Here is an 18,771-nt window from a genome sequence, read left to right as displayed (position 1 = left end):
GCTAAGGATGGAAGTCCAGCACAGACAATGAAAGCAAACACCATGGGAGAAAAATACATTAACTGGCAGAAAAGGGCCATTATTCTAGCCAAAAGTACATGGTGAAATGGTGGAAGCAGTGAGGTTTATTGCGTGGCTCCTTCAAAGAAGGAGCTTTCTTCTTAGATTCTATGATCATTAACAAGGGTCCCAGCTGCATCCAGAAGAAAAGACCAGAATCCAGAAGAATGTGACCTTGGGCAAGAATGGGGTCATGGGGCAGTTTTGGAATTAATCTTTAACCCCATCTGGTGCAACTTTGACGAGTCTTGACATTAGTTGGTTACAAATTAACCTAAGAAAAAGAACAACAGAATCTAATTTTTCCCCCAAGAGGGCATCTCTGAACCCTTCAATCTCTATTACATTCTTTACCTGTTCTCACTCAGATACTTCATGTTTGTTCAAAGGCTCTGAGAGATTATGATTATGGGGAAGAACACTGAGGATAATAAACCCAATATCAAACCATAAGGAACAGGACAGGGATGGAGCCATAACCAGCCAGCCTTGCTAATGCCGGGAGCCTGTGCATATTTGCAGTGAGTTATGTCAGACTACTCCTCATTTATTGTCCAAAGAAGGCATACCACCAAATAAAACTGAGTACGGCATAATACCATACAGATTTTACCAGAAAATACGTAAAAGTGCTGGGAAGGTAGGGTGAAGAGGATGGAACAATAGGTATGTGGATTCTAAAGAGCAATTTGATAGTGGACCTGATAGCCTGAGAACAATGCATGAGAGTTCACCTCTCTACTCTGTTCTCTTCCTCGCTGTCCCTCTCTCTCTCTCTTTGATTGGTTCTTCTTAGTTATAAATGACAATAGAATCAATTTTGCTGAAATTATGTAAGTGTGGAACATATTTTATATATATCTAATTAGAACCTCATTCTTATGGTGGGCACAATTGTGGAATTCACTTAGGTATTTTTATATGTGTTCATAGGGAAATTATGTTGGATTTATTATATTGTCTTTCCTATTCCTGTCCCCTCTCCCTTCCTCTCATTTCCCTTTGTCTACCCCCATGAACTTCTCTTCTTCTTTTTGCCCCCTTTATTGTGGTTTAGCTTTGACATATCAGGGGAAACATTCAACCTTTGGTTTTGGGGGGGATTGGCTTATTTCACTTAGCATGGTAGTCTTCAAATCCATCCATTTACCTGAAAAGGTCATTAAGTCATTCTTATTTATGGATGAGTAATATTCAATGTGTATATAGACCACAATTTCTTTATCCATTTATCTACTGAAGGGCACCTATGTTGGTTCCATAGCTTAGCTATTGTGAATTGTGCTGCTATAACCATTGATGTGGCTGTACCACTGTAGTATGCTGACTTTAAATCCTTTGGATATATGCGGAGGAGTGGGATAATTGAATCAAATACTGGTTCCATTCCTAGTTTTTTGAGGAGTCACCAGACTGCTTTCCAGAGGGGTTTTACCAATTTACAAGACTCTTAAACCACAAGAAATAAAATAAAATAAACAATAAATGGGATGGCATCAAACTAAAAGCCTTCTTCACAGCAAAGAAAACAATCAAGAGCATGAAAATAAGGGTATTTAAACAACATGTATATTACAGTATGATATAAATAAATAAAATTATACACAATGAAGAGAAATTAAAAAGAGTATTATTTCAGGGACAGAGTATGACAAATATGTTTTAGAAGACTTCAGAGAGGAAACTACCCATGGGGCAAGGACACTATAGTAGAAACCCTATTTGAAATAGTGATATGAATTCAAAACCTTACCTAAGGATTATACCAGTCATGCAAGAAGAATTTGATGATAGAAAAATCACTTATATAATCATTTATATAGGGCAGAGAGAGGAAGGGGCTGGGACAAGACATAGAGTCCCCAAGGGCACACCCCCAAGGACAAGCTCCCTCTAACTAGATCCCACCTCCTGTATTTTCCACCACCTCCCAGTAATCCATTCAGCTATGAAATCCTCAATGGATAAATCCACTGATGAGATTAGGGCACATGATCTAGTGACTCTGAAGGCCCTACCTCTGAACACTACTGCATCAGGGACCAAGTCTTTAACACATGAGTCTTGGGGGATGATTCACATCCAAACCATAATGCAAAATAATGTGACTACTAGAGAGAGAGTTTTTTTACAATATCTAGAAAAAATAAATATATTAACTTATCCTTTGACCTAATAACTTCTCTCTAAGACTTTATCCTATAGCTCTACTGCCAAAACTATTATATTATATATGCACAATCGTGACTTGGCATTGTGATTTGTGAATGCAATTATTGTAAACTATCTAAATGTCCAAGCAGAGTGGGTTGGTTGAATAAACCATGGTAAATACATAAAATTGAATAATGTTGTGTTACTCAGTTTCTTGTTCCTACAGCAAATAACTAAGATAATCAACATACAAAGGGAAAAGTTTTCTTTTGACTCACAGTTTTGGAGGTTTCAGTCCATGATTCTTAGCACTGTCACTTTTGGATCTCTGGGGGCACAGGACATCATGGTAGGAGCTGGTGGTGAGAAAAACTGCTCACCTCATGGACAGGGAACAAAAGACAGAAAGATGAAGGGGGCCCGGGTGGCACAATCCATGTCAAGAACACCTCTCCAGTGACCTAAAGACCCTCCCTATGCCCTACTTCTTAAAGCTTCCACCACCTCCCAATAGCAGCACCCTGAAAGGCAAGCCTTTAATACATGGGCTTCTGGGGGCCATTCAAGGTCCAAACCAGATCAGATGGGTAACTATAAAAACAGCCAAGGATAAAATTCCTATCAACTGATGAGTGATTTCCAGAAGATATTCATAGAAAAAAAGGCAAAGTGCAAAGAACATTTTGTATATTTTTTGTGTGTGTAAGAAAGAAGAAAAATAAGAAAAAAAAATTACATACAAATGGCTTTCTACTTAAGGTGGTTTAACTTAGATTTTTCACCTTTATGATGACATAAAGCAATATGTATTCAGTAGAAACCATACCTTAGATTTTGAGTTTTGATCTTTTCCTGAGCTAGTAGAATAAAGCATGATACTCTCTCCTGATACTGGTTCTAATGCTGAAGTAAAGCACTCAGTCAGCTCTGTGATCTCTCCAGGCTAAATGACAGATACTACTGGGTCTTGTGTTGTCAAGCTGAATGTTGGGTAGGTTAGATGCTGTGAATGCATTTTTGTTTGCAATATTTTCTACTTATGATGGGTTTATCAGGAGGTAGCCCCATCATAAGTTGAGAAGCATCTGTACACATGTGCCTGTTTTTACAAAAAGAAATAGGAATGACAAACCAAGAATCAGTGGAATTGGTTATCTGTAACAGGTAGGGATGGGGTCGAAGGGATGGGGGAAGGAGTGACTTTCACTGTATATACCCCTCTGCATAGTTCCATCTGACACAAGGGTATAATGTTCTACCTATTCAAATAATAAAATCAAATAAAGAACAGGGAAAAACTCGAAAACTGAAACATATGAGTCCACTTGCATTTCAAATAAATACCATAATCACAGTGAAAGAGAAAAATCTAATCCAGGTAGCTGTGAACACAAAATTTGAATATCCTCAGTCTGATGTAAGGTGGAGGTGGGGAGCAAATGGGAGAATTATAACAGACATGGAAAGCTGTGTAATCTGGATTTTGTTTTGTTTTGTTTTTTAGTGATATGAGCAAAGCAATCTTGAAAACATTTTGCATACATTACAGTGTTGACTAAGTGTGTTGTGGTTTTCATTGTAGGAGAAAGAGCCTACAATTCTGGAACATGAGAAAGAACACAGGGTTCAGGGTTAGATTCCAATTAGAGGTGTCCATGTGAACTCATTACTTCCTCTGTGTGTGTGTGTATACTCATGTATACACGGATGAAAGTGTTCTTCCCAGGTATCACTTCTGGAGCCCACAATGTCCACCTGTCCCTCACTGGTGATGTTTTGCTCACAATTCTGTGTGTGTGCCTGCATGTGCATGTGTGTTGTATTGTAAGTGTGCACATATGCCTATTGTTCAAAGATGTGTTGTTTTAAAGAACTAAGAAGCAAGAATGTTTCAGAAGCAATGAACACATTCTGAATCTTGGTCTCTACTATAATTTCCTGGTGAAATGCCCTAGAATTTCTCAGGAAAAAATATGTAATTAAGGGCAAAGTAGATACAAATGAGCTTGGACTATCTTGTCATATCAGAAAATAAGAACATAGTCTCAAAATGTGAGGGTTATGTCAGAAAGATGCTGGAAAAACTTGAAGGAACTCCCATTGGATAGCTCTAGGATAGTTTGAGAACCAATATAACTAATTATGAGAGTGAATTTGAAACCACTATGAAAGACTAGGAATAATTGAGTCCTGGCCAGTATGTATGTATGTGTGTAAATACACACACATGCATGCCCACATGTATGTATGTAGGTATATAGAGAGGAAAAAAAGACCCTCACCCATCCCAGCATACTGAGAAAAGACTGGAAACAAGGAAGATAACTTTCTAAATCTTTATAATCATCATAATAAATATTATATCACTCTAGGATCATTAAGGAAAAAAATTCAATGAAGAACAGGATATTTGCATGGTTTCTAATCATCTCTCTACAAAATGCTTACTAGTTATGGCAGGGGAGAAATACTATTATATAGTAAAGAAATTAGACACCACCTTGACCAATTGGTTAATACTAACAACACCAACGAGGGGCAGAAGGACATCATGTTTCTCTCTATTCAATATTCTGGAGAGAACACATCAGTTATGCAGTATTAGGACAGAGAATTAAAAAATGAAACCCAATGATGAGTTAACATAATAAACATGAAATAAAAATACCCTGCTAAAGATGGGGAGGGGACTGTATTTTTTAAAAATGTCAGTGTCTAAAAGACAAAGAATAAAAATATTTCAGATTGAAAGATGCTAAAGGTTCATGACAATTAACTGCAATCCCTTATTTTAAAGTGGGTCTTGTACTAGAAGGAAGGAAAATAATGTAAGACATTGGTAGATCTGCTGACAAAATTGGAATACAGGCTGAAGACTAGACAAAAGTATTGCTAACTCTGGTGGTTGGTAAGAAAATATTCCTTGGAAAATATATTTAGTGTGAAAGGCCAATTACCCAATGTGATCAGCCAGTGTATGTATGTGCGCTTGTGTAATATGTCTTTACATGAACATATACATGCATGCATGCATACGTGGAGAGAGAAGGAACCAAATGAAATCTCAATAAAGAAAATGTATGGGATTTTTGTTTGTGTATATGTGTGTTTACTATTTTTACTTTTGCAATCTTTTTTTAAGTCTGAAATTATTTCCAAGTAGAAAGTTTAAATAAAATTTACCCAAGCAAGAAACTAACAAAACATGCTGAATTTGATTCAAAACCAGCCTAGTTTTTCAACCCTTAAATAACTATGACAAAATGCAAAGATCTGTTTCTTTGGGGAAAGTTTTCCTTCTCTTTTTTTTCTGAGCATTGCTTAATCTGAAAGTTCAGTAGAAAATAAATGAGGTTTCATCATGCAAGTTCACTGTTTTTGTTTCATTTTTGGATCTTGTTCTGCCCTAGGTACTGGCTGGGATCCACCAAAACTTCAATCGATTTTTCTTTCTTAAGGAAATGAATAGAGTTCTTTGATTTTCGCAGAACTCCAGGGCAAACATATCCTCTCACCATTAAACCATTTCGTGTCAAAGGAGTCTAAGCAGTGTCTGCCCAGACTTTACCAGAGACTTTAGTCCTCCCCCAAATCCCCGGGCAGTGTTTTCTGTTGCCCCCTTAGCAACTATGGAAACAGTTCACAGTTCACATCAGCCCTGCAGCAAGATTCCCACTAACATCAGCAGTGGGTACAGGCTCCAGGTCAGCATTCCTACTGGGAGTCCCCAAACAGGGCAGCAGACTCAGGGAAAACTTTCCATTTTACTTCTAGAAACTGTATCTATCACTCCATACAGATCTTTTTTTTTTTTTTTTTTGGTCAATAAATAATTTGCAGATATATTTTACTGAGATGACAGTTTTTAGTTTGCTGCTATTGCTTTGGTATAACATTTAAATCAAGAGTTGCAAAGTCACTGACAGTTGAAGAAATGCAGTCCTAAACTCCTCTCTTGGACTCAAATGTTCTCTAAAGCAGGAAGCTGTTTTGTATACCTCTGCATCCCCAGAATGAGGGTAAGCCTTGGAGAAGTTAGTGCTCAACCAAGTACTGTGTGAATGAACGACAGGTGATAGAGAATGATCAAACAGGAGAAACCAAATGCCTTCTGAAACAGAATTAGCTAAAGGTGGGTGGTATCTCTTACTCAGATATGGTGGACTGAGATTTTTCGTTCATTTGTTTGTTTTGTTTTTTGACTCATTCATGTCACTGATATAATCCACTATAAATCTATATTTTTCTTCTAGTTGTTGTTATTATGGCAGGACAGTCAGGCAAGGAAGGATCAGGGCCTAAATCTGGGTAGCTTGGTAGATGTGTTAGATTGAAAAGGTCACTAGATGAGGTTTCAGTTAGCTCCGATTGGTAGAATCAGGCAGGTATCACAGGTGCAGAGAAAAAAATTAAACCCAAGGAGTCAGCCAAGACTGCAATAAGTAGACAAAGACTAGTCCAGTCAAATGAGAAACCATGACCTAAACCTCTAGGAGCAAAAACAGATTACATCAGGCCACAGAGGAACCATGAAATCATAAACCTAGGTCAGACACCTTTTTCTTCTACCTGAGTTGAGTGAATTGATTTGGCTCTGCTACTCTACATCTGGTGCTAAAAGGACAGGCTGAGCCCTACAGGTGACACTTCCTCCTGATCAAGCCAAGGGCAGAGAGTTAAGTCCTGGGCAGATAGTCTCTAGTCATCTACTCTCTTCTAAGACATGGTCATGCCTAGGATGTCAAGAGAAATTTGGCCCATATTTCTGATTCTCTACCTTCTGTTGACCCACGTTGTCTAAGGTTTGTACAAATGGACATTAGTTCAAGCTTTGGTCTCAAATCTACCTTCTACCTTGAACCAAGAATACTTTCTTATGCCTAACAGACTTCTTGGTTCCTTTCTCCCAGAACTGGCATTTTCATATTGAAGGGTATAATAAATACAGGTCTGTTATGTTTCACAAGGGACTAAAATGCTATAGGACAAACATAGTACCTGTGAAGCATCAGTTGTATTCAAGTGATATACATGTGTGTATGCAACAGAATTTGAGTGGATTTGCAAAAACAAAACAAACAAAAAAAAACTATGCAACTAGAAATAAATGCCATGATCAGTGCTCACTTTCCAATCACTCTGCATTTACTCTTCTCCAGGGCTAGGGCAGCTGTGGTGGAGGAGATGAGCAGCTCTGCCTAGAACTGCACACACCAGTCCTCTCACTATGAAGAAGCTAGAAGCACCTAGTCAGGCTCCTCGATTTTCACTAAGTGCTTTCTGACACGGTCTTCCTAAGGTCTGACCATCTCATCCTGGGTGCCAAATACAGGAGAAGATCGAAAAAATTGTAAGCTGTCACCAGAGGTTAGAATCTGCGACCAACATGAAGACTTTATTGGAAAGATACCCCTAAAACCACAATCTCTAGCTTTGGCTGCTAGCAGCATGATTTTAGAATCTCAGCTCCATATTTATGTCTAAGAAGCTTTTAAATAGCACCAGTTCTAATAAAAGAGGTAAAGATTTTTGTGAGGAAAGGTAATAAACAGGAGTGGAAGAAAAGGCTTAATTAACCTTATAAAGGCAAAAGATATCTATAGCTAGCAGAAGGAAAAAATAGAATATGGTTGGAGAGCCCAGAAAGCTCAAGCCACTCTGACTTCCATTTATCGCATTACTGGCTTGTTCTTGCCAAACTTGCCCAGTATCCTTTCAAACTTAGGGACTCACCTCCTCCTCTGCCTAACTGGTATTAATAGTACCACAAAGACTCCTAATAATTGATATAATTATCATATTCCAGGAACCTTGAGGTAGGGTGTGCCAGGGGCAAGATAACATTAGAAAGGTAAGGGAGGCAGAGCAGTTGGCCTTCCTGCCCATGAAGTTGAGATCAACTATATCTGCCAAATATATTCTTCTCAAATGGCATGCATCCATATATAACACGGATAAGAATCGTTTACTCTGTCATTCTACCTATTTTAACTTTTTTTTTTTTTTAATGGGAAATTGTTTGACATTTCCAAGCCTTGATCTCAAGTATTTGGGACATAATAATCCCCTGGGGAGCCTATTTAAAAGACAGGGGAAAAGGATGTCACGCTCAGAAGATCTGATTCAGAAGTTGGCACTTGACCCCAGGAATCTCTACTTTGCATAAGCTCCCCATTGTTGCTGATGCTGGTGATTTTGACATCTTTGGGGTAATTGAAACTGAAGGAAAATCTTCAGTGTCTGAAGTGTGCCCTTAGTACCAGCAGGTGGCTCCATAACATCTTAAATCAGGGACTTTGCTGCTCAATGATCTTTTCTAGGGGTGGGAAGTAGGGTAGGAAGAGCTGCAGCGTGCAGTGGGAGAAGGAATAAATGGACATTAAAGCAAACTCTATAATCATCATTGTTAGTAGCTCAAAAATGTTATACCAATGTGGTGGTATTGCTAAAGGAAATTTTCTTTAAAGTATAGCAGAAAAACTTCATGTACAAATCATTTAAAAGACACAATCGTTTTTAGGGTCTTCCTGAGCACTGAGCTTTCAAATATGGTAGAAATGATCTTCTGACCAGCCTCTGCACCATTCACCCTTGCATCATTAGGCAATCTCAGTTATGAGCCATAAACACCAGGTGGGCATGAGGTAATATCCACATCACTACTTCCTGTTAAGCTACTACTGCACTTACCCAGATTCTCAGGGACACACCACCTGGATAAAATCAGGGAATGTGTCACAGTAACAATAACAAAACAACAGTCTCTGGCTCTAGCCCTGAGCAACAAAATTACTGGATCCCAGCATCCTGAATGCTTGTTGGATGGGAATGTGGGCATGGTCTCCAGTGTATCATGTGTTCACAAGACAGTGTGCCTTAGTACCGCCTTTACCTTGGAGGTTCCTGAAGGTCCCCTGGTGATGCAATGATGTCACTCTTCCTGGGGGTAATTCTACTGCTGTCATGTCCCCAAGCACCACCCATGTTGGAGCCATTTCTTCATTCTACCCTATCACCATTTTTTTAATTTCAACTAGGAGAAGGAAACTGGGGTTAACTAAGAATAGACTCTGATGAGATGAAGCCACAAAACAAATCAGTTAAAATTCCATCTCATCTTTCATAACCTGGCACCTCATTTCAATCCCTTATCCTCACCCCACCCCACAACCAGGAATAAAATAGTGTGAATGAGACATCACTGTGGAATTGAAAGCCTCACTCATAAAGCCTCACTCAGTTCCAGCCAATGTCCCTGGACCGAATGTGTCTGGGTCCTGATTCTGTTTGGGGTCTGTTCCTGCCCATCTAGAACACAATCAGGAGATAAGACTTATATAGGGTCTCAGCTCTAGGGTCAAAGACAGCCCCAAACTCAGCATCACTAACTTAATATACTTCCTTTGAGGACCTTTGGGACCTTCAATCAAGTAAAATCCAGGCCAGCTTATCCTGCCAACCAGACTTGCCTGAATGGTAAGCTGTTTGGGTACTTGCTTTAGGACCCTCATTATTCATTTATGGCATGAATTCAAACAAAACAAGCCAGTTTTAAAACATAGACTCCTCAATGAATAATGTAGCCCCTAAGGAGTTGGTAAATGCTCCAATCAACTCTTTGGGAATCCAGTAAGGTTCATCAACCAATAGAGGTAACAAATCAGAAAACAAAATATTTGAATGCATTTATAGAAATGAATTTGATTGTATATAATACAAGTGGATGAGTGACAAATATATGAAAAAATGTTCACCTTCTCTAGCAATTAGAGAAATGCAAATAAAAACTACTCTAAGATTTCATCTCACTCCAGTCAGAATGGCAGCTATTAAGTATACAAACAACAAAAAGTGTTGGCAAGGATGTGGGAGAAAAGGTACACTCATACATTACTGGTGGGACTGCAAATTGGTGCAGTCAATATGGAAAGCAGTATGGAGAATCTTTGGAAAACTGGGAATAGAACCACCATTTGACCCAGCTATCCCTCTCCTCGATCTATACCTAAAGGACGTAAAAACAGCATACTACAGGGACACAGCCACATTGATGTTTATAGCAGCACAATTCACAATAGCTAAACTGTGGAACCAACCTAGATGCTCTTCAGTAGATGAATGGATAAAGAAAATGTGGTATATATACATAATGGAATATTACTTAGCATTAAAAGAGAATAAAATCATGGCATCAAGTAAATAGATGGAGCTGGAGAATATAATGCTAAGTGAAATGAGCCAATCCCCTAAAACCAAATGCCAAACGATTTCTCTGATTTAAGGATGCCGATTCATAATATGCTGGGAGTGGGGGGATTAAATGAACTATAGATAGGGCAAAGGGGAAAAAGGGAGGGAGAGGAAGAGAGGAGCCATAGGGTTAGGAAAGACGGTGGAATGCGATGGCCATCATTACCCTAAATACATGTAAGAAGACATGAAGAATGTGACTCTATTTTGTGTACAACCAGAGATATGAAAAATTGTACTCTATATGTATAATATGAATTGTAATGCATTCTGCTGTCATATATAACAAATTAAACATTTTAAAAATTAATTTAAAAAGTGGATGAACAGTTTGATGAGGGTTTCAAATGATGAAACTTCATTTCAGGCTGCATTCAGGTCCTAGAATTGTGGGCCCTTGGAAGTGATGCGAGAGGGAAGTACCAGAGTGAAGGAAGACCACTCAGCTGGTGCCAGGCCCTTCACATGCTTTTTCACATTTCTTTCACAGATAATTGATTTCAAGGATTTACCTGAAAGACTCTTGTCTCCTTGACCATTTCCCATTCTATAGGACAATCCCACCAAAGTAAAATATGAATCCTTTTACTCCCCTTTACAATGGTCCCTTTTGTCATAGAAAAGGAAAAAGGCCAAACTCTTTAATCAATTTGGTCATAAACACCCTCTGTGTGGTTTATAGTAATAACAGGTAACATGCACTTACAAGTCCTTGGCACAGCAGGGGAGACACTTGGAGTCATGGCTCTTCCATGAACTAGCTGTGAGATCTTGGGCAGGGTTATGTGGCCTGTAAGCCCTGGAATAGCAACAGTGCTTAACTCCCAGGGCTCTTGTGAAGGGGAAATGAGAGTAGAAGTGTTATCCCATGTGCCGCTCTAGCATGCTCTCTGTTTCTTGCATCTGCTGCTGATTGTCCTAGCTTTGCCTTGGTTTTCTCAGCTGCACCTCCCTTTCCCACAGCATAGTGCACCACCTGTTTTTCCATGAACAGAAGCTTTTCTCAGAATTCAAGACCTAGCTTGAATGCCTTCTCCTCTAGCTCTTCCCCCATCAAAATGTACACCTCTACATTATCTTCATATGTCTTGTTCTCTATTTATTTTGTTGTACATTACAATTGGAAATTCACATATTTGACTCCCATTTCTATTGGCTTATAAATCTGAGGATAATTTAACTTTCCTTCCATTCTTAGCACCAACCAGCATAATATGTACATGCCAAACACTCCATTTTGTTGCAATTATTCATTAACATCAAATTGCTTTAAAATTTCACTCCTCTTATTAATATATTTCTTCTCTCATTGGCAATGTTTATGGTATAGTATACAAAAATATTAACTATTCAAATTCTAAATATTAATTTTATTTTAAAATATTTTCTTGAACATCTGTGGTACAATAGTAAAATCCATTAATATGTTAATTTTCATTATATAATGTGACAGAGAAATTATTCTCTTAGAGATTGTTAGTCTGGATTTTTTAATATATATTTTTTGTTGTTGGTAGACATTTATTTACTTATTTATTTGCATGCAGTGCTGAGAATTGAACCCAGTGCCTCACACATGCCAGGTAAGTGCCTACTGCTGAGCCCCAGCCTCTGCTCATTAGTCTCAATTTTTAATGTACATTTATTTTTTGAAACCTTGGAAAAGGGAGAAGAAGCTGTGCATACCCTCATCTACCAAATTGAGCTCATTCTCAAAGTATAGTCTGATCCAGCCGCATCAGCATCAGCTGGAATCTTGTTAGAAATGCAGACTATCCAGGGCATTTCATGCCTATTTAAGAAAAATGTGATTAATTTGGACCTTTAATTTTGAAAAACTCTGCTTTTAGGTAATACCTAAAGCCCAGCAGAGCATGTCTCAAGAGCACCTCTCTCCTTACAATAAATATTTTTTGAGCACCTCTATATGCCAACTATTATACTAGATGCTCTTTTCATCTTCAAGATTCTTTGCAGGACTGACTCAGGAAGAGTGTTGGCCTCCTTTTGAACTGTTTCTTGGTCATTCTTGGTCAAATCAAATAGGTTAGCTCCTAATTTCAGAGAGGTGCAAACCAGCTCATTCTGAGGGAGTTCCACTTCTCTTCGTTTCTAGTTTTCACTCAGTAATGCCTTTTAAGTCTCCAAAGTTTGATGCTATCTTATATGCTCCCTCCTTCCATTAACAGCTGAAAAATGCAAGGGAAAAAAGGCTTTAAGATGAGCATTTCACAGTTGAGGTTAAATAACACAGTTGTTTGCCTTATGCGGCTTCCATATATTTTGTGTTTGGGAATTTTGTATCTATATAAAAATACATATTTACATATAATTTATCAGAAATTATATATATATATATATATATATATATATATATATATATATATAGAGAGAGAGAGAGAGAGAGAGAGAGAGAGAGAGAGAGAGAGAGAGATATAATATATCTAAAGATCTGTACAAGAGCCTGCAGTCTTCCCTTTGGGTGATTTCAGGCCTTTGTTTTCTCTTCCCTCAAGGTTCTCCTGAGTCACTGAGAGTCTGCCTGACCAAGGCTCTCCAAAGCCCTACTATCAAGACCAGGATGCTTTTCTTAATTTGCTTGTTTGCCAAAATGTCTCTGTGACTTTCGGTATGCAAAGTTCTCATAGCGATAGAGACTCTAAAGACCCCATCATAAAGAAGCTTGAAGTAATAGGGACACTGCAGAAAGCAGGGGAATGCATTTGTATGTCTACAGACCTCCCGGCTACAGGGCCCCATTCCAAAATGAAATTTGCAAATACTTCTAGTGCATGACCTGCTCCCGGGGACTATTTAATCTGTTAAGGGAAGCATGCCAGCAATCCTCCTTGCCTTGGGGTACTGTGAGGAGAAAATGGGACAAATAATTTAAAAGAAGGCTCAAACAACCGAGCAATACAAATGTGAAATATCACTTATTTCCTCATCCGTAAAGTGGGAATCCTACTGCAGATCGGCTGCTAAGTATTGTGTAGGAGAATCTTATAATGTAATGCTTGAAACACAAATCATCCTTGATATTTTCATCTAAATATGAGATACAGCATCTTTCTCGGCTTCTTGGGCCTCTGAGCCTCTCCTATTTCTGCTGCTACTGTGATTTACAGAAATGTAATACTCTGTCACCAACTCGAATGTGTGCGGGGGGTAGGGGATAGGATGTAGAGAAACATTTGTGGTCTCGCTGAACACCTGAGTGCTGGCGGTGTAAAAGGCTGAAGAAGACCTGAGGACCCACTGCCCAAAGCCTGCAAATCTCCAAGTCCGCAGTAGCTGCGGAGGCAGCGGTCTACCCTCAGAAAAGCAGGAGTAGCGGAGGGCGGAGACCTGGGAGCAAGGGAGGTGTGGAAGCCGGAGAGAGGGGCAGCCCAGAGGGCGCCGACCAATCGGAGCGCGCTGCGCCAGCGGCCAATCACGGGCCGCGTAGCTTGGCAAATCTGCCCGGCAGTGCGGGCGGGGCTGCCGGGAGTCGGGGTGCCGCCGGTTACTCTCGTGAGTGCCTTTCAGGAAGCCACAGGGCGGGCGGCGTCCGCGCTGAGGACCCGGGAGCGAGTAGCAGGCAGGCCCCGTTTATGCACAGCCCAGTGACATACACAGAAGCATAACTCCGGCTAGAGATGGAGCGCCCGGGGGTGCACATGTGTGCAGACCCCTCGGCATGTCACCATGCTGTGTGGGCACCTGTCGTGTGAGTAGCTCCGGGCGTGGCTGCTCCAGGGACCTTCCTTTTCTATAAGATTTATTTCTAGGGCCCTACCGCCCCTCTCTCCAGAGGGGAACGTAAGAAGTTTAACGGAGCTGGGACTGAGAAGATTAAGGGAGTGCAAGAGAGAAAGGGCCGAAAGGGTGGGGACTGTGGGCGCTGGGGGTAGAGAACCGGTTCTTTGACCCTCTCCCAGCCAGAAAGGCATTTTGGAAAGACTGGCGTGACAAAAGTGGCCCTGAAATGTCTAGAGAGCTGGAACAGTGAGTAAGTGTCACTGGGCTGAACCTGGCCAATTTGTGATCCAAAGGGATGCTAGCAGTTAGAAAGGCAAGGCGGAAACTCAGGATGGGGACCATCTGTTCCCCCAACCCCAGCGGGACAAAGACCGCTTCAGACGTCTGCAATGCCGACTGGATGGCCTCGCTCCCCCCTCACCTCCACAACGTCCCCCTTTCCAATCTGGCAATCCCAGGTATTCTTCTATTCCTACTTGTTCACACTGTGTTGAATTCTGCCATTTTAGTGTTAATGGGTTGGATTGCTTTTCCATTGTGCTGAGAAAATAATTGTCAGTGACCCCTTTTATTCCAAACCCAAAACTTAACACTGAAGCAGCTGCTGTAAAGAGATTTAAGAACACTGCATCATTGGCAAAGAGGACTCATGAGAAAGGAGGCACTGTTGTTTTTTTGTTGGTTTTGTTTTTGATAGCCTCATTCTATGAATATTAACCTTAATGTTGGGGCCAGGGGATGTGTGGGGTGCACTTACTTGAATCACTAAAAGAAAAAAGGAGAAATCAAGGGTAACGATTAAAAACTCATCAACAATTTTAGATCTGGATCAAAATTAAAACTGAAAAATATTTCCTTTCTCATATTAGAGAAGCAAATAACAACAACTACAACAACAACAAAAAAACAGATAAACATTACAGAATAGGTTTAGAATCAGGGCTGAGTATAAAGACACATATTTGTGTTCTTGTTGTTTTGGGAAAGGCCAGAAATAGGGACTGCAAGCTATCATCACAGGCAGTCATTAGGTGTGATGAGGTGGTGGTGTTTGAAGCTTTGTCTATATATACACAGGTGTCTGCCTGACTGATCAAGAACTGCAGTCTTGAAAAGCACTTCTGCTCCAGCCACTGTGTCTCTGCTGGGGGTTTTATACCTTGACATCAGTCTCATTAGACTTGTTAAATGTGTTCTTTTCCTTCCACTAAAGAGGATATTTAACATGGCTTCTAGGGACAGATGTTTAGACCACAGTGAACTTGGCCTAGTGTGCTGAGCAAAGTCCAACAGTGCTGATAACTTAGAAAACATTCAAGGAGCAAAGGATGGACTACTGCCATTTTTTTTCTCCCACTTGGAATCATAACAATTAAAGTTCACCTCTAGACTACCAGGCAGACTATCAAGCATTCTCTGGAGCAGTCTGCCTTTTTGGTGGCTGAAAACATGACCTCATGCAACCCCAATTTGTGCTTTCTATGCATGAGGAAGAACAGTGCTAACTTCACATCCAGGCTCTTTGCACACCTCGTTTTCTGAAGGTCTTCCAGGTTCGATGTCTTCATGGGTCCTTCCTGCTTTTGAGCATGGAGAGGGCTGCTGTCTTTCTTTATACTTAGGATCACCTCTGATTTACTAACATTTGACTACACACAGCTCGTTAGAAAATGTCAGATGGTCATGCCTCAGAACACGTCTTTTCCATGTTTAATTGACGCCTGTGGAGTCATCACTGAAATGATGCATGGGCCACTTTTAACATTAGTCATTTGCCTTCAGGCTTTCCAGTGCAATTATTTTGTCGAATGATATGGAGGGTAGTGTGTGTTTGCAAGCAGAATGGCATCTGAGGCAGGTCATAAATGGCCCTGTCATTCTAGGCATGTCCGGGTTAGGTAGAAGCTTCCTCCTTTCTTGTTGTACTTTGGATAGCTTAAACTGTAGCAGCAGCTCTGCTAGTGGATTAGCTGTGAATTCTGACTCCAGAACTCCAGAAAGGAGTTGGGCGTCTTTTTTCTGTGATCTATAGGATATCTTGCAGTTACTAGAATTGCTGGGGAAGCAAACAGCTGGGGTCTGTTGCGGTACCTGGAAATTCTATGATTAGCTGCTATATGGGGCTCAGGAATTTTTTCACCCTGTTTTGTGAAGTCCAGTCCTGCTAAGCAAAAAACAAAAGGGGGTGGGCAGGAGGATCTGTTTTTGAAAAACATGCTGAATCCACTACTGTGAAATGTCTTTTTCACCCAAGAATGGATGGAACATAAGTGTATGTATATGTAAGCTCAGATAGATGATGGCACTCAAGTTCTGCCAAGCCTTGCTGAGAAATTCTGAAATATGGAAGACTTTCGGAAAGTGGGGTCATCATCTTTCTTCTTCCTCTCTTGCTCTTCCCCCTGTTGTCACCTTCTTCACAATAACTATTCCTTACTGAACTCTGCCATGCAGCAACTTTAGGCAGACATAACCTAAAGTCCTTATACCTCCATGAAGTAGGTATTAACATCATCAGTTTGGAAATGATTGTCCAGAAATTTTAAGTAATTTTCTCAAGATCACACAACTGCTAAGTGGCAGAGCTAGTATTTAAGCCTGTATGTAGCTGCAAAACCAATACACTGTCCCTTTGCCCTTGAGGGGGCTTCGGGAAGTGCAGAGTAATGTAGCTAGTCTCTAACTGAAAACCAGTGTTCACAGACCACACTCTGCAGGGAGTAAAAGACTTTTTAAAACCAGGTGGTCTTTATCTGAGTGATTATGCATCACTGTGAAGATTAGGCAGATTGATAGAGCTAACTAGGTAGATGTATTCATTTTATATATCTGATGAAAGGTAGATAGATCTTTATTTAGAGCTGGAGCCCAGTCAATTTCAAATTCAAATTTAGGGCTTTGACTTTTTTTTTTGGTGTGTGTGTGTGTGTGTGTGCACGCGCGCGCGAGCGCACGTGCTCCAGGGCATCTGTAAGACTGGGTCAGCTCTGTCAGGAGAGGGAGAGGGTAGCAGTGACATAGAAAAGGTCAGGGATAAGGCACGGGTTCTGGCAATAATAGCAGAACTGGAATGGAGTGAACTGTGTCAGATCTGAGTGCACCTGCTGTGTTTTCCTAAGTCATGATGGGAGAGAACATGTGTGAATGTGCACCTCTCAACTGAGCCTCATGTACTATTTTACTTCTGCAACTGTTAAGAACACCTGTTAATCACCAGTGCCACTCAAACATATTGAAATATCTTAGAGAAGAACCTCAGGAGACTTCTTATTGCCAAATTCATAGAACCATTTGATGTCCAAATGGTTGAAGGATCTGGAAATTGCAAAAGTTGGGTTTTAAAATTAAAACTCTAAACTCTACAAGTGTATTCATAATGTATTTATTGATATTATTGAAAACATGATATTTTCTGTGGATAGGTAGACTGAGAGGGGAAATATTTTTCTATAATGTGTACTGCCTTTCAATGAATTATTTTTCTTTGTGTATTTTAGTGCTATTTCTTTTTCTTTTCCTTTTAAGCATGCTCTTTCTCTGTTATTAAAGGTAAACTATTTTATTTGTTGGGAAATCTTGTTGATTTTGGTTGTGTGATATTGAAGAAGTATCTGAATTTCTCAGGACTTAGTTTCTTCATTCATAGTTAAGATATGGTATCAAATGAAAGACAGAGTCCTTTCCAGATTAAAAATCACTTGATTAATTTGAGGGTTTTGTTTTGTTACCTATTTCTTGTCCAAATTTAGAAAGAGATGGAAAGAATGGTTTGGTCTTTTTTAGGTCTGAAGGCCATTTCTTTTATGCCTCCTTTAAAACAAAAACAAGGATTCACAACTTCCCAAAATGAAGCAGGATCCAGTCCATTCAGCATCCTAAAAGGGGATGTGTAGGTTCATTGATTGAAATGAACTTCCATCTGAGTATATTTTATGAAACTTCTATGCTCAGGCCTGTGGGAGACCAAAAGATGAACCAAACCCTATAGTCAAAAAAACCTTACAATGTAATGAAATCAGTAAATCTGTCTATCCATACATCTATCCATCCCCCCCACCAAACATAGTTTTAAAGAAAGAAACAAATTGGGGTAAATGTCAGAACAGATATAAATAATGTGTTACATAAGAACACAGAAGAGAAAGATTAATTACAGCTTTTAAGATGACGAACTACTTTGTTGAGAAAATGGCATTTGACCCAGATTTGAAGAATGTCCAGGATTTCAAAAGATGTGGCTTGGAGGGTGTTCAGGGTTAGGAAGAGGACTTTCCAAGTAAAATAAAGTTAAATATTGAGGATCAATCAGGAACTGGCTGGAAGACCCCTCTCCTGCCCCTCCATATCCCTTGCTGGTACCTTTATCATAACACTTCCTGACACAGTGTTATTTTTAGGTGTCTGTCTTTTCCATGGTCTGTGAACAACTTGCAGATAAAGAATATGGCTTACTTCTGTTTTTAACCCTAAATTCTTGTAGAAGGCAGCAGTTCAATCACTGGTGACTGTTATGCAAATAATTCAATGCATAGACCTGCTGAGTAAATAAGGCTGCAGGAGTGTCTT

At 39.9% G+C, this 18,771-nt stretch overlaps 1 protein-coding gene across 1 annotated transcript in view; it reads left to right on the top strand.

Annotated features, from left to right (window-relative positions):
* The first annotated feature begins 13,947 nt into the window (after positions 1–13,947).
* Plcxd2 (phosphatidylinositol specific phospholipase C X domain containing 2) overlaps positions 13,948–18,771 on the top strand; it is a 48,210-nt gene continuing 43,386 nt past the window's right edge. The window contains exon 1 of the mRNA XM_046425237.2: positions 13,948–14,663. Coding sequence (XP_046281193.1) covers positions 14,501–14,663 — 163 coding nt within the window. The 5' untranslated portion in view covers positions 13,948–14,500. The remainder of the gene's footprint in view (positions 14,664–18,771) is intronic.

This window comes from Marmota monax, unplaced genomic scaffold (genome assembly GCF_021218885.2).
Source record: "Marmota monax isolate L192 unplaced genomic scaffold, Marmota_monax_Labrador192_F-V1.1 WCK01_AAM20220418_F8-fsc00119, whole genome shotgun sequence".
In the NCBI taxonomy this organism is placed as follows: Eukaryota; Metazoa; Chordata; class Mammalia; order Rodentia; family Sciuridae; genus Marmota; species Marmota monax.
This window is presented reverse-complemented; position numbering and strand designations above follow the sequence as displayed.